Source organism: Conger conger, chromosome 19 (assembly GCF_963514075.1).
Source record: "Conger conger chromosome 19, fConCon1.1, whole genome shotgun sequence".
NCBI classification, from domain to species: domain Eukaryota; kingdom Metazoa; phylum Chordata; class Actinopteri; order Anguilliformes; family Congridae; genus Conger; species Conger conger.
Window position 1 is genome coordinate 7685828 of NC_083778.1, and position 12500 is coordinate 7698327.

Sequence of the window (12500 nt, forward strand, 5' to 3'; positions counted from 1 at the left end):
GGGGCCTGCATGAGGAGCCCGGGGCTTTTTAGAGTACAGGGAGCAGGACGGCTTTGAAGTCTCCCCCCCCCCCCCCCTTACTCTGACCCAGCTGGGTCAAAGGTCACAGGCTCAAGGGTGGGCCACTGTCTCCCCCCCATTCACTTTGTGAATGAGGAGGGGGGGGGGGGGGAGGCAGCCGTAGAAAACACAAATGGAGAAAAACGGCTACTAAAATTTACGGAGAACTTTACGAAAGCCTCCGCGTGAAGCCGGTTATACTTTACACACAAGAGGGCGTCGGGCCATCTTCAAAGGTCAGTCAGCCTCTCGGTCACGCTGTCGATTCCGTTTGCAGGAAATTAAACCTATTCCATACTTTGCATTATCGCCCCGCTTACTCGGTTTGAGAGAGTATTTTAGCCCCTCGTCTGTGTGCGCGTCACATAACGGGGCCCATAACATGGCCCACATGGAGAGGGCTGGCCTGACTGTGGTGGTGGACCAAACGCCTGGACTCATTCATCCTGGCCTGTAGCGTAGTGGTTAAGGTAAATGACTGGGACACGCAAGGTCGGCGGTTCTAATCCCGGTGTAGTCACATTAAGATCCGCACAGCCGTTGGGCCCTTGAGCAAGGCCCTTAACCCTGCATTGCTCCAGGGGAGGACTGTCTCCTGCTTAGTCTAATCAACTGTATGTCGCTCTGGATAAGAGTGTCTGCCAAATGCCATTAATGTAATGTAATGACCTCGAGATGCAAATTTCGGTGCAGACCTGTAATTAGTGTGTGTAGGTAAGAATTAATTTAGCATCAGCGGGAAAACTGCCATACTTTGCATCCTTTGGCGCTTTGTTGTACCGATTAATACGCAAAGAAACAAGATAGTTTGTGAAAATGAAACAATGGTGGTGAAAAAGATTTCATTTAGCTCCTTATACCCATCCTCCAAACCAACCCCCCCCCCCCCCCCCCCCCCCCCATTATGACATCAAAAGTCAGACCAACACAATACCCTGAATCAGAGCAAATCTATGCAAATCAGTCCAATTCAGTGCGAATCAGTCCGAATCAGCATGAATCCGTGTGAATCAGAGCGGGTCGGAGTGAGTTGGTGTAAATCAGTCTTGTTGAGCTTTTCTCTGCCATTGCACAAAGCACGGAGGTGATCTTTGCCCAACCGACGTGTAAAAACCAAGGAGGAACACCACAGGCGTCACAAACACTGTTACATTTATTGTGCTGAAGGCTGTGATAATCCATTAAGAGAATGTTTAAAACAAGCAAGCGATTTCAGAGCATAATCAAAGACAGCAACACTAGGTGAATAAGCAAAAAGCCACAAAAAGTTAGAGAACAGTCGAGCGGATATAACGGGGTAAAAGAGGAGAGAGAAGGAGAGAGAAAGAGAGAGAGAGAGAGAGGGAGGGAGAGACAGAGCAGTAGAGCTCTCTCCTCCTGCCATCCCCTGCTAATGTAACTACACAACATTGCATAATGTAAGAAAATTCTTTAAAAAAAAAAAAAAAAAGGTTAAATGTCCAGTCTTACCTAACAGTGACCAAGAGACAGGGGGAACAGTCTTATAAAATTTATCCCCCACAAAAATAAACTATATATATATAAAATTTTATGATGCTCTCCCTGGTTTTCTTGGCCACCTGATTTTTTTTTTAAGCAGATATTCAGTTTGAAAATGAGGTAACAGCAGGGCCTTTGACCGAGGTAGTAGTGTGTATTCGATTGTACAAGAATATGACATCGGATAACATAAGCTCAACTTCAACAAGACTCCAAGAGCTAACAGCGACTTCCCTCCCGTAGGCATTCAAACCAACAATGAGGTCAAAAACATAAAAACATCACTCTTTTTTTTCTCTTTTTTTTTCTTTCCTTTTTTTAAAATCTTAAAACTCAAGTACACATTCGTGAAATAAAAGGTCCAGGAGATCTTGGGAGCTGCGAACACTGGAACATCTCTTCACCTCAATGGTATAAAAGTGTTAGTTTATGTGCACTGCATTTGTTCAAAGGAGACGTCACCGTTTTTTCGTCTCTGTATTTGTCCCTTGCCTGGACCCAGTTCCGCCACACCGCGGTTTCCCCTCAACTCCGGGAGGTCAGAGAATCTTCACACAAAACGGCGGCTGTGTTCGAAAACCACGTGACTTCGCGTACTGCTTGTACTACATTTCAATAAAAAAAATCTGCCTGAAATTTAGTACGGGTAGTACGCCTGTATGCGGTTTTCGAACCAATCGTTTAACCGTCCTTAAGCACAGTTAATGGCCGATATGCACGATACTTTTGGATTCAAATACTTTTGCGATTGAGCCGAGCGAGAAGATCACCAGAAGGCAGGGTTTGCACTTCATAGGTTCCACTACACCAAGACGAGCTCGCTAAAGCGTAGAAGAGTATTTGAATCGAAAAAGCGCGTTACGTATCTGGCCCCGGTCTGATTCCCGTCTTTAAACTGAGGCGACGGTAAACGCGAGTGATCTCCGGTCAGCTGGCGGTCGCTGTGTGGGAGAAGTGGGCCCAGATCTCAGCACTGGAGTCCAGCTGTTTTAGAAGCCATGCTTTCAAAGGCAGGTCGCGACTGTGTCCCACCACGCAGGTCCCGCTACCCTGCCCAGCACGCTGCAGCCGCCCTGCACCACAGCTCACCGTAAATCAGGAGCTAGCACCGCAGCGTTGGGTGGCTAAGGTCTACAGCGCTAAGGCTTAGGGTGGCTAATCGCTACAGCGCTAATGCGTCGGGTGGCTAAGCGCTACAGCGCTAAGGCGTCGGGTGGCTAAGGTCTACAGCGCTAAGGCGTCGGGTGGCTAAGATCTACAGCGCTAAGGCCGTGGGTGGCTAAGCACTACAGCGGTAAGGCATTGGGTGGCTAAGCGCTACAGCGGTAAGGCATTGGATGGCTAAACGCTACAGCACTAAGGCCGTGGGTGGCTAAGGTCTACAGCGCTAAGGCGTCGGGTGGCTAAGATCTACAGCGCTAAGGCCGTGGGTGGCTAAGCACTACAGCGGTAAGGCATTGGGTGGCTAAGCGCTACAGCGGTAAGGCATTGGATGGCTAAACGCTACAGCGCTAAGGCGTCGGGTGGCTAAGATCTACAGCGCTAAGGCCGTGGGTGGCTAAGCGCTACAGCGGTAAGGCATTGGGTGGCTAAGCGCTACAGCGGTAAGGCATTGGATGGCTAAGCGCTACAGCGCTAAGGCGTCAGGTGGCTAAGATCTACAGCGCTAAGGCATTGGGTGGCTAAGCGCTACAGCGGTAAGGCGTTGGGTGGCTAAGCGCTACAGCGCTAAGGCATTGGGTGGCTAAGCACTACAGCGTCAAGGCGTCAGGTGGCTGAGCCCTGCAGGACTCTCCTGCATGTGAGACACAGTCGAGCTCCTCCTTCATCAGCTCCGTCTCTGTCACTACCCCTGGCCCAGGCCAGTTCACACGGACAGGTGGAAAGTGGACTCAATCACTATGTAAGAAGCAGTTCAAATACATCTGGTTGAACCATATAACAAAAATATCATAAAATCACATTTGTGTCAAGTACACAAAAATCACTAATCAAGTATATCTCAATGTCTACTAATTAAAAAAAAAAAAAAAAAAAAAAAACATTTTCATGTAGGCAATATACAAAACCCAAACACGCTTTTACCAAACCTGCAAAGTTTCAAGTCTCTTTGAGGTTATTATTTTCTCAATGTGAATTAAAATGCATTTGATTCAGACATTTTCGGTTACAAAAATACTTTGAGTAGGGATCATTTGCAGTCCTAATTTTTTGTTCATAATTACAATGTCCAAACGCATGCTGACAATAATGAGGCAAATTCAATCCTTTTCCAGACTGGAGGTAGGTCTTTGTCAGTTGATCATTCGTCAATTTTTTAAACAGCTTGTTTGAGGTACAAATAAGGACAGTAAATAATTCCAAAGACAAAAAAAAAAAAAAAAGAACAGTTGAAAATATATCGTGTCGTGTCTTACAAGCAATTGATCCTTAAGATACCATTGATTAAATCAGTACAAAAATATATTCAAGTTAACGACGTCGTACAGAAGTTCTAACTTGCAGAGTGGAAGGAAAGTGTCCTGCTAAATGTTAAGAATAAGGTCAAGCTAATGCAAAAGAGAAATAAAATAATAATAAAAGAAACGGAACTTGTTCCCTTAGCTGCTTATCAGTTATACACAGAAAATTAAAAAAATAACAGACCTCGGATTTCAGTCATTACCAGGCCAGCTAACGACGGTCTCGAGCTCCGCCCTGCAGTTGCGAGAGGGACGGTTCGTGGCGGTAGCGTTATTGCGACGTTGTGAAAATGTTTTACGTGTCAGCTGGCTGGCCACTGCGGTTTCCTGCATTGGTGTTGTACGTATAGCAGCACGGGTTTGTCAAGGTGATTCGCCGGTTTGCGGAAATCAGAGGTAGTTTGGAATAGTGAGATATTGCATCAGCTACTAGAAAGTGCTGGCATCAATGAGCTATGTACTCGGAAACGGTAAAATATTGTGTTTTCTTGAGTATTGGTACGAGGCGAGCCTTCCCATGTAGCTCTATCAATGAACTCAGGTATTGTGTGTCTTGAGGTAAAATGTAATTTTATTCTTGCAAAAATGAGTTGAGGTTTGCGGTTCCCTTTAAATCAAATGGGTGGAAGTCATGTTTAAAGCTATGTAGTAAAAAAAGAAGCTAATATTTTATGTACAGATTAGTTGGTTAAGTAGACATCGTTGTTAAAAGATGAGATACAGTAGCTAGCTGCTTTTTAAAAAAACCTGCTCAGTGGAATAGATTTCCTGAAAAATATAATGCTTTGAAGATGTTTTGACAATATACACTAATCAGTTCAGCCCACCAAAGAGAGCAGAGAGAGAGAGGAATATGGTGAATAATTGATATTGAAATTTTTTTCTTTCCGAAAAAAAAAAAATATATATATATATTCATTCCACTGATCACAAGCAGAAATGTAAGTTTTGATGTGATATTGACAGTGTGTAAGTTTTGATGTGTGATATTGTCAGTGTGTAAGTTTTGATGTGTGATATTGTCAGTGTGTAAGTAAAGAACAGGCCAGGACTTACAGAAACAGTTGAGCCTTTTTAACACGTGAAATCAGGATCAGAGGCCAATTAAAAAAATATTTTACACTTTCAGACGCATTAAACTGAAAGTTCCTTTCACAGTTAGGATAGGGGGCAGATCGACATTTGTATAGCTTCAAATGCATAGCCTTCCCATTGCAAAAAGGGCACTAATTATAATTTTTGGGCAATTGTTACCTTCTGTGTGGTAAAAAATTTAAAATTTAAATTCTCCCACTGTGGCCACGCCTAGCGGTTGAGTTAGTGCACACTACTGGGTTGCGTTGGCCAATCAGGACAGGGCTTGTAGAAGTGCTCATCCACCGTGGTGGAGCCAGAGACTGTGAGCCCAGAGAGAGAGAGAGAGAGAGAGAGAGAGAGAGAGAGAGAGCAAAATGGCCGGACAAGCTGTACAGCTGAAGGATAGGACAGCTGTAAAAAAGCTTTTGTTGCATTTGGTTCATTTCGTTGTCGTTGTTGTTTTGGTTAGTTGTTTTTGCCCGGAAACCCACAAAGGGGAACAATGCACATCCTTTACTCTCTTTCTAATATAAAAACAGTGGTGAAAAGTTGAGCTGTCGATGCTGACTGTGACCGGAAATTATGTCCCTCCCAGGGTAGTGACACATGCCTTCAGTAAAACTATATATATTATTATTATTATTATTATTATTATATATTTTATATTCTGATGGTGGCTTCCAAGTGATGGCCTCAGTGCTTGTATAGCGGCAGTGAGGAAGAGTGTGAAACTGAGGAAGGTGTGTGTGTGTGAGAGTGTGTGTGAGAGTGTGTGTGTGGTGTGTGTGTATGTGTGTGTGTGTGCGTGTGTGTGTGTGTGTGAGTGTGGTGTGTGTGTGTGTGTGTGAGAGTGTGTGTGTGTGTGTGTGTGCATGTGTGTGTGTGTGTGAGAGAATGTGTGTGTGTGAGTGTGTGTGAGAGTGTGTGTGTGTGTGTGTGTGAGAGAGTGTGTGTGTGAGTGTGTGTGAGAGAGTGTGTGTGTGAGTGTGTGTGTGTGAGTGTGTGTGTGTGTGTGAGAGAGTGTGTGTGTGAGTGAGTGTGTGTGTGTGTGTGTGTGCAGTATCTCCTGAGTCTTTGGTGGTCTGTGGACTGAGGAGCTCTTTCTATGTACAGAGGAAACCCCGTCATCTTCAGAGTTTCTTACCGACAAAACGAGACTCTGAGCTTTTCGACAGTCCTCGACGCGCATTCGCCTAAAGAGAACTGAATTAGTGGGGGGGGGGGGGGGGGGGTGCCTGTGTGTGTGTGTGTGTGGGGGGGGTATAACAGCAACGGAAAATTGTTGTGCATCTAGCCTCTCGCACCTCTTACAGCAGTGTCTACTCGTTTAAAATAAAAATGTAAATAAAAACGTGCGACTCGGCCCATTGACTGGGCTCGAGTTTTTTTTGCGGTTTGTTTTCTGAGGTTATACGTGTGTGATTATCCCAGATTTTTTCCAAAAATAAAAAACAAACAAAAAAAAAAATAAAAAAATAAAAAAATTACACCAAAAGTAAAAGTGGAAAGACCGCAGAAGTGGAAAAACAATGAGTGGTCAAGGCAGCGTCTCTTCCTGGAGAAAGCGCAGACGGCTGAATGAGTAGAGGTAAAATGCCACGGATGCTCAATCTTCCTCCTCCGTAGACTCCTCCGCTTCCTCCTCTTCCCCTTCCTCTTCCTCTTCCTCTTCCTGCGAGACACAAAGGAGGAGAAGGTCTCTCGCCTGTTTTCGGGTCTTTTATCTCACCCGTCTATCCGCTCCGAAACCTGCCCTCCAAACTCGGTTTAATGGTACAATAGGTAATTTCACGGTCAAGAGAGGAATAGCAGCAACAAACACCCTCAACCCACAACACTTATTAACCCTCCCCCTTCTCTGTGAACGCGCTGATGTTGAAACGCCATTGGCTGTGGCAATTAGAACCAATTTTCAACCAATGAGCTTGTGTTATTGTACAGCTGTATGATGTTTTGGTGCAGAGTGTCGGGTCGTCAAACTGCATATTTTGAAACCTGAATTTAAGGACTATAAACACAGGCAGAGGGCGATTCAACATGTCAGTGAGCCTTTTTCAGTGATAGGAAGGGATGTTGTAACTATGTTTTTAACACAAAAAATCTTACCTATTGTACCTTTAAAAGGGAAAGCTTTGGAGATTCTGGGCCGGGTTACAGACAGTTTAGTCGGGAGAATCTCCGCTCGAAACGTAAGTCTAGTCTCGGGATAGGCCTCACCTGCGTGCGGGAAGCTGGCCCCACCTTTAGTGCGTGTGCATTAAAACCAAAACCGTGAGGTACTGCGCCCCCCGGTGGGAGAAAAGGCCGGGGCGTTTTGGAGATAAAGGGAGACTGTGTGGTCCCGCGTCGGGCCCTGGGGTGTATCCGTGCACCCGTTCCCACACTAGCACAATCAGCCTGGGTTATGCATTCCCACCAAAATTATCTGCACCATCCAACAGGGCCACCATTTTAGGGGGGCCTATTTTTTCTTCTTCACTCATTACCTGTCCCCTTAGTATACCACTGCATTGTACACCATCAGCTAGTCATAAGTCATTATTATTAGTTATACATTAGCTACGACGGTGTGAATAAGTGCAAGCTTATACGGGCGCCGGAAAGGCAGCTGCGTTTCGAAACCGTTTCCGAGGAGATGCAACGTAAGTTTTTTCGCCGTTCTGTGACAATACGATACCTGAACCCCGGCAACCATCCACTCCGCTGGTATTACGAGCGTTACATTTATATGAATTCAGCTTTTTAAACATGAAAATGAAGGGCAGAATCGTATGAAAGGGTGAAGTTACGAGTCCCCGGTGTTCTGGCCGGGTGTGGCGGAGATTACCGCGCTCCGATTTACTGCAGGGGTGCCAGCGCTGAAAAACAACAGCTGCTCCGTTTCACTCTCGGGAAAATTCCTGGAGAGCCGTGCTCTTTGGCGGAGAGGGGAAACGTGCGGAGCGGGGGGGGGGGGTTCTGTTCCCGAACGGCCGGCGGAAAGCCGGAACGGGAGAGCGAGTTAGAACTGACTGGGTTGCAGTACAGACACGTCGTTTATGAGGCGCCTATCAGGGGAGTGTTTCACAGAGCAGGGCTACGGAGTTAGCTGGATAACTGGGGCCTGTTTCAGGAAGCAGGGCTACGGACTTAGCTGGATAACTGGGGCCTGTTTCAGGAAGCAGGGCTACGGAGTTAGCTGGATAACTGGGGCCTGTTTCAGGAAGCAGGGCTACGGAGTTAGCTGGATAACTGGGGCCTGTTTCAGGAAGCAGGGCTACGGACTTAGCTGGATAACTGGGGCCTGTTTCAGGAAGCAGGGCTATGGACTTAGCTGGATAACTGGGGCCTGTTTCAGGAAGCAGGGCTACGGACTTAGCTGGATAACTGGGGCCTGTTTCAGGAAGCAGGGCTACGGACTTAGCTGGATAACTGGGGCCTGTTTCACAAAGCAGGGCTACTGAGTTAGCTGGATAACTACGCCGACTAAAACCCAGAACAGCACTTTTTACTACAGTCCGTGTTCTGGTTTTATGAGGGTTCCGGGTTTTACCTAGTGATGTTATCCAGCTAACACGGTAATCACGGTAATCCTGCTTTGTGAAACAGGGCCCAGTTATCCGGCTAACTCGGTAATCCTGCTTTGTGAAACAGGGCCCAGTTATCCGGCTAAATCGGTAATCCTGCTTTGTGAAACAGGGCCCAGTTATCCGGCTAACTCGGTAATCCTGCTTTGTGAAACAGGGCCCAGTTATCTGGCTAACTCGGTAATCCTGCTTTGTGAAACAGGGCCCAGTATGCCAGCCCAACAGCTCGAACTGAAAACAACGTTACGAGAATGTGTCGTTCGCGGGAACAGCAGGGGAAAGACGTCAACATTCAGGCTCGTGACCGAGGAGAGGTGTTTGGGGATGAACATACCTGAGCAGGCTTTTCCTGGACTACTTGTTGAGGCTGAAAGGAAACAAAAGATATATATGTATAAGGTGCGTGTTATTTTAGAACTTCACATCATGAACCGACACATTTATTATGTTTGTTTTTCAGTGAAAGCATTTCAGGACACTGTGTTCAACCTGCAGCCGTACAGCATGGTCAGACGTGTTAAGATTCTGGACGCACTTACTCATTGAGTACAATGTACAAAATGCACAAATGGTGTTCCTGGGGTACGATTTCAGACCCTTTTCCGTTTTTTTTCCCAGTAAACATAAACATGGCAGAAGCTCCAGTGACATACATACACACATTCGGTGATTGGAAACCCCTAATAAAATCCAGACCGGACTGCAAAATATCCTTCAAAAATCTGCACTGGAATCACACCACACACATCTTCACCATCACCTGAAATCTGCACATAATAAGACCAGCATCAGCCTACACCTGTATGGCAGGTAGCCCCAGGTAAGCCCATGTTTTCACAGAAACCAGGGAACAAGGGGAAGCCAGAGTAATGGGGGGAAGCCTGTAGCGTAGTGATTAAGGTAAAGGACTGGGACACGCAAGGTCGGTGGTTCTAATCCCGGTGTAGCCACAATAAGATCCGCACAGCCGTTGGGCCCTTGAGCAAGGCCCTGCATTTCTCCAGGGGAGGATTGTCTCCTGCTTCGTCTAAATCAACTGTACGTCGCTCTGGATAAGAGCGTCTGCCAAATGCCATGAATGTAATGTAAAAAGAAAACGTAACATTCCCCAACATGGGAATGTTGGGAACAGCTGGCCCCCTTTGAATGCACGGAGGGCACTAGCTCGGAAAAAGGTAGCAGAACCCATTCCGGATACAGCAGGAGGAAAACGCCACGCGGAAAAGAACATCATGTCACCCTTGAGGATGACTCATGAGCTTTCAACTTCGGGAATCATGTTTTCTGGCCGTCGCTGCAGAGAGGCGCCTGCCCTCCGGGCGACAGACGCGGTTACTAACGGCCATGAATTTCGAAGCATCCGTTCGAAGCTCTCGTAAACACATGAAAGCGGACATGCGGTGACTCAGGTGCGACTCACGCTCGCACCGGCCAATAGGAGCATGGCGCCGTGCCACTACGCGACGAGCGCGAACGACAGGCCGCCTCTCGCTCCTCGACCCGTCCGGCTCCCGCTCGGAGCCAAAATGGCGGCGCCGGACGGCGGTCTGAGGGAGGAAAGGTGCGTCTGAGAGGCAGGAGCTCCCCGCGGCGGCTCAAAGCGCCGCCCGTAACGCGATCCGGGAGCGGGAATGCGTCGCCGCGGGGGCGAGGAACGGAAAACCTGCCGTCTCCAAACCCGCCCCTGATCAAAGCCCCAATGCCGTTCCCCTTTATTTACTCCACAAAACAGCCATTCACAGCCCGCTGTCCTCAGGCTCCATCCGCTGACTCACACTCCGTAAGCCATACCCCTCACACACAGGAAGCCTGGTGCAGTCAGTGCAACACGGTACTCCTGTGAAGTTCCTCACACTGCTCTGCTCCTCCTCACCCCCTGCTCTGCTCCTCCTCACCCCCTGCTCCTCCTCACCCCCTGCTGTGCTCCTCACCCCCTGCTCCTCCTCACCCCCTGCTCTGCTCCTCACACACCCTGCTTTGCTCCTCACCCTCTGCTCCTCCTCACCCTCTGCTCTGCTCCTCCTCACACTCTGCTCCGCTCCTCCTCACCCTCTGCTCTGCTCCTCCTCACACTCTGCTCCGCTCCTCCTCACCCTCTGCTCCTCACCTCCTCACCCTCTGCTCCTCACCGTTTACTCTCCTCTTTCCTCCTCTCCGTTTATTCAGAATGAATCCCGACTCACTCTCCCACTGAACACAAACGCACCTGTGCCTACCCCGAGTTACCATCACAACTAATAACGAACAAATAATCATTCGTTGTTTAGCGGACGCTTTTATCCAAAGCGAAGTACAGTTGACGAGACTAAGCAGGGGACAAACCCGCCCGGAGCAACGCGGGGTTAAGGGTCCTCGCTCAAGGGCCCAACGGCTGTGCGGATCTTATTGCGGCTTCACCGACCTTCCGGGTCCCAGTCCTGTACCTTAACCACTAGGCCGTAGGCTGCCCTTAACCCACTGCTCGGCTCCGCGCTGATCACACCTCTCCCAGGGTACATCTCTGGCATGACTGCACACCACTGCTCCAGTAACACACCTGTCCACACCTTTAAAGCAGCTGTGAGCCTGTTGGTTAGGCCCTTCCTGTTAATGGGGAACCTGGCCGTAGTGGTCACGCTTCCGCGATCAAGCTAATGGCTAATTCGACCGGAGAGAAGTGCTCGTCGCGTGAGAAACCTGCTCGAAAATGTTTACACCGAGTTAGAGCTAAAATAGAATGGTTAATACCCCCTCCGGGTTCACAACATTAACCCGGCTGGAACGATAATTATCCCAAACGAGTTCCTGCGGCACAATGTCCGAAATATTCAAGAATGAGATGTCCACGACGTTAAAACAAAGTGAACATCAGTAGACCAAAATACATTTTTGGGTGCTGGCTTCAGCAGCAAAAGTGTTCATTATTTATGCAAGATAAACAGGATTCCAATGTCGCCAAAAACCACAATAATCAACCCAAAAGTTGATTATTGTGGAAAACTGCCATCATTGACCCACCAGTACAGTGTGAATACTGCCATCATTGACCCAACAGTGCACTGTAAAAACAGACACCATTATGAGGATGTACATATTCAAATGGCAAAGCAGTGTCACCTGGGAAATGTAGGCAAGGACAGGTCTCATGCAGTGAGCGATCTCACAGCACGAAGGCGGCCGGTTTGTAGTTTCAATGCACACTGGTGCTGTGTGCTAAAGCCCAGCCACTGCCCCAGCGACATCCCATAGCATCACCTGGGTTACAGCCCGTACCATTTCCTTGGAAAGGGGGGGGGGGGGTGGAAGGAAGCAGAGCTCCCATCAGCCGCAGTGCATTGTGGGTGCTGGTTTGAGATTAACAGCACTGTCCGGCCGTCGTTGGCGAGGGTCCTAAAGACGAGACCCCAGCTCCCAAAACCACTGCCCCCCCCCCTTCCTCCTTCACCCAGCCCGACGAGCACTTTCCCCACGCCCGAAAGAGCAGGACGTACAGACGTGTCACCCCCCGACGCTCTACTACAGCAGCTCAGAGCCCGAACAGGGCATCGCACACACTTCACAAAGAGACGTGTTCCAGACGAGGACCCCGGTCTACGGATCGCCAGCACTGCACCGCGCGACCCCGCCCAGGTAACCGCCGGTAGACCCAAGGATCTCTGCCGACACACTGCACGCCCGTGGGGATGTACAGCAGTAGACGGCCAGTAGACAGCCAGTAGACGGCCTGTAGACGGCCTGTAGACGGCCAGTAGACGGCCAGTAGACGGCCAGTAGACGGCCAGCAGACGGGCAGTAGACGGGCAGTAGACGGGCAGTAGACGGCCAGCAGACGGCCAGTAGACGGCCAGTAGACGGC

The 12500-nt window shown here is 48.5% G+C and overlaps 1 protein-coding gene across 1 annotated transcript in view; it reads right to left on the reverse strand.

The window, feature by feature from the left end:
• Positions 1–6646: 6646 nt before the first annotated feature.
• The window catches only part of hmga2 (high mobility group AT-hook 2), a 26749-nt gene continuing 20895 nt past the window's right edge, over positions 6647–12500 (reverse strand). Inside the window, exons 4-5 of the mRNA XM_061229931.1 lie at positions 9000–9032; positions 6647–6771 (exon numbers count right to left, since the gene is read on the reverse strand). Of these exons, the coding sequence (XP_061085915.1) occupies positions 6706–6771; positions 9000–9032 (99 nt within the window). The 3' untranslated portion in view covers positions 6647–6705. The remainder of the gene's footprint in view (positions 6772–8999; positions 9033–12500) is intronic.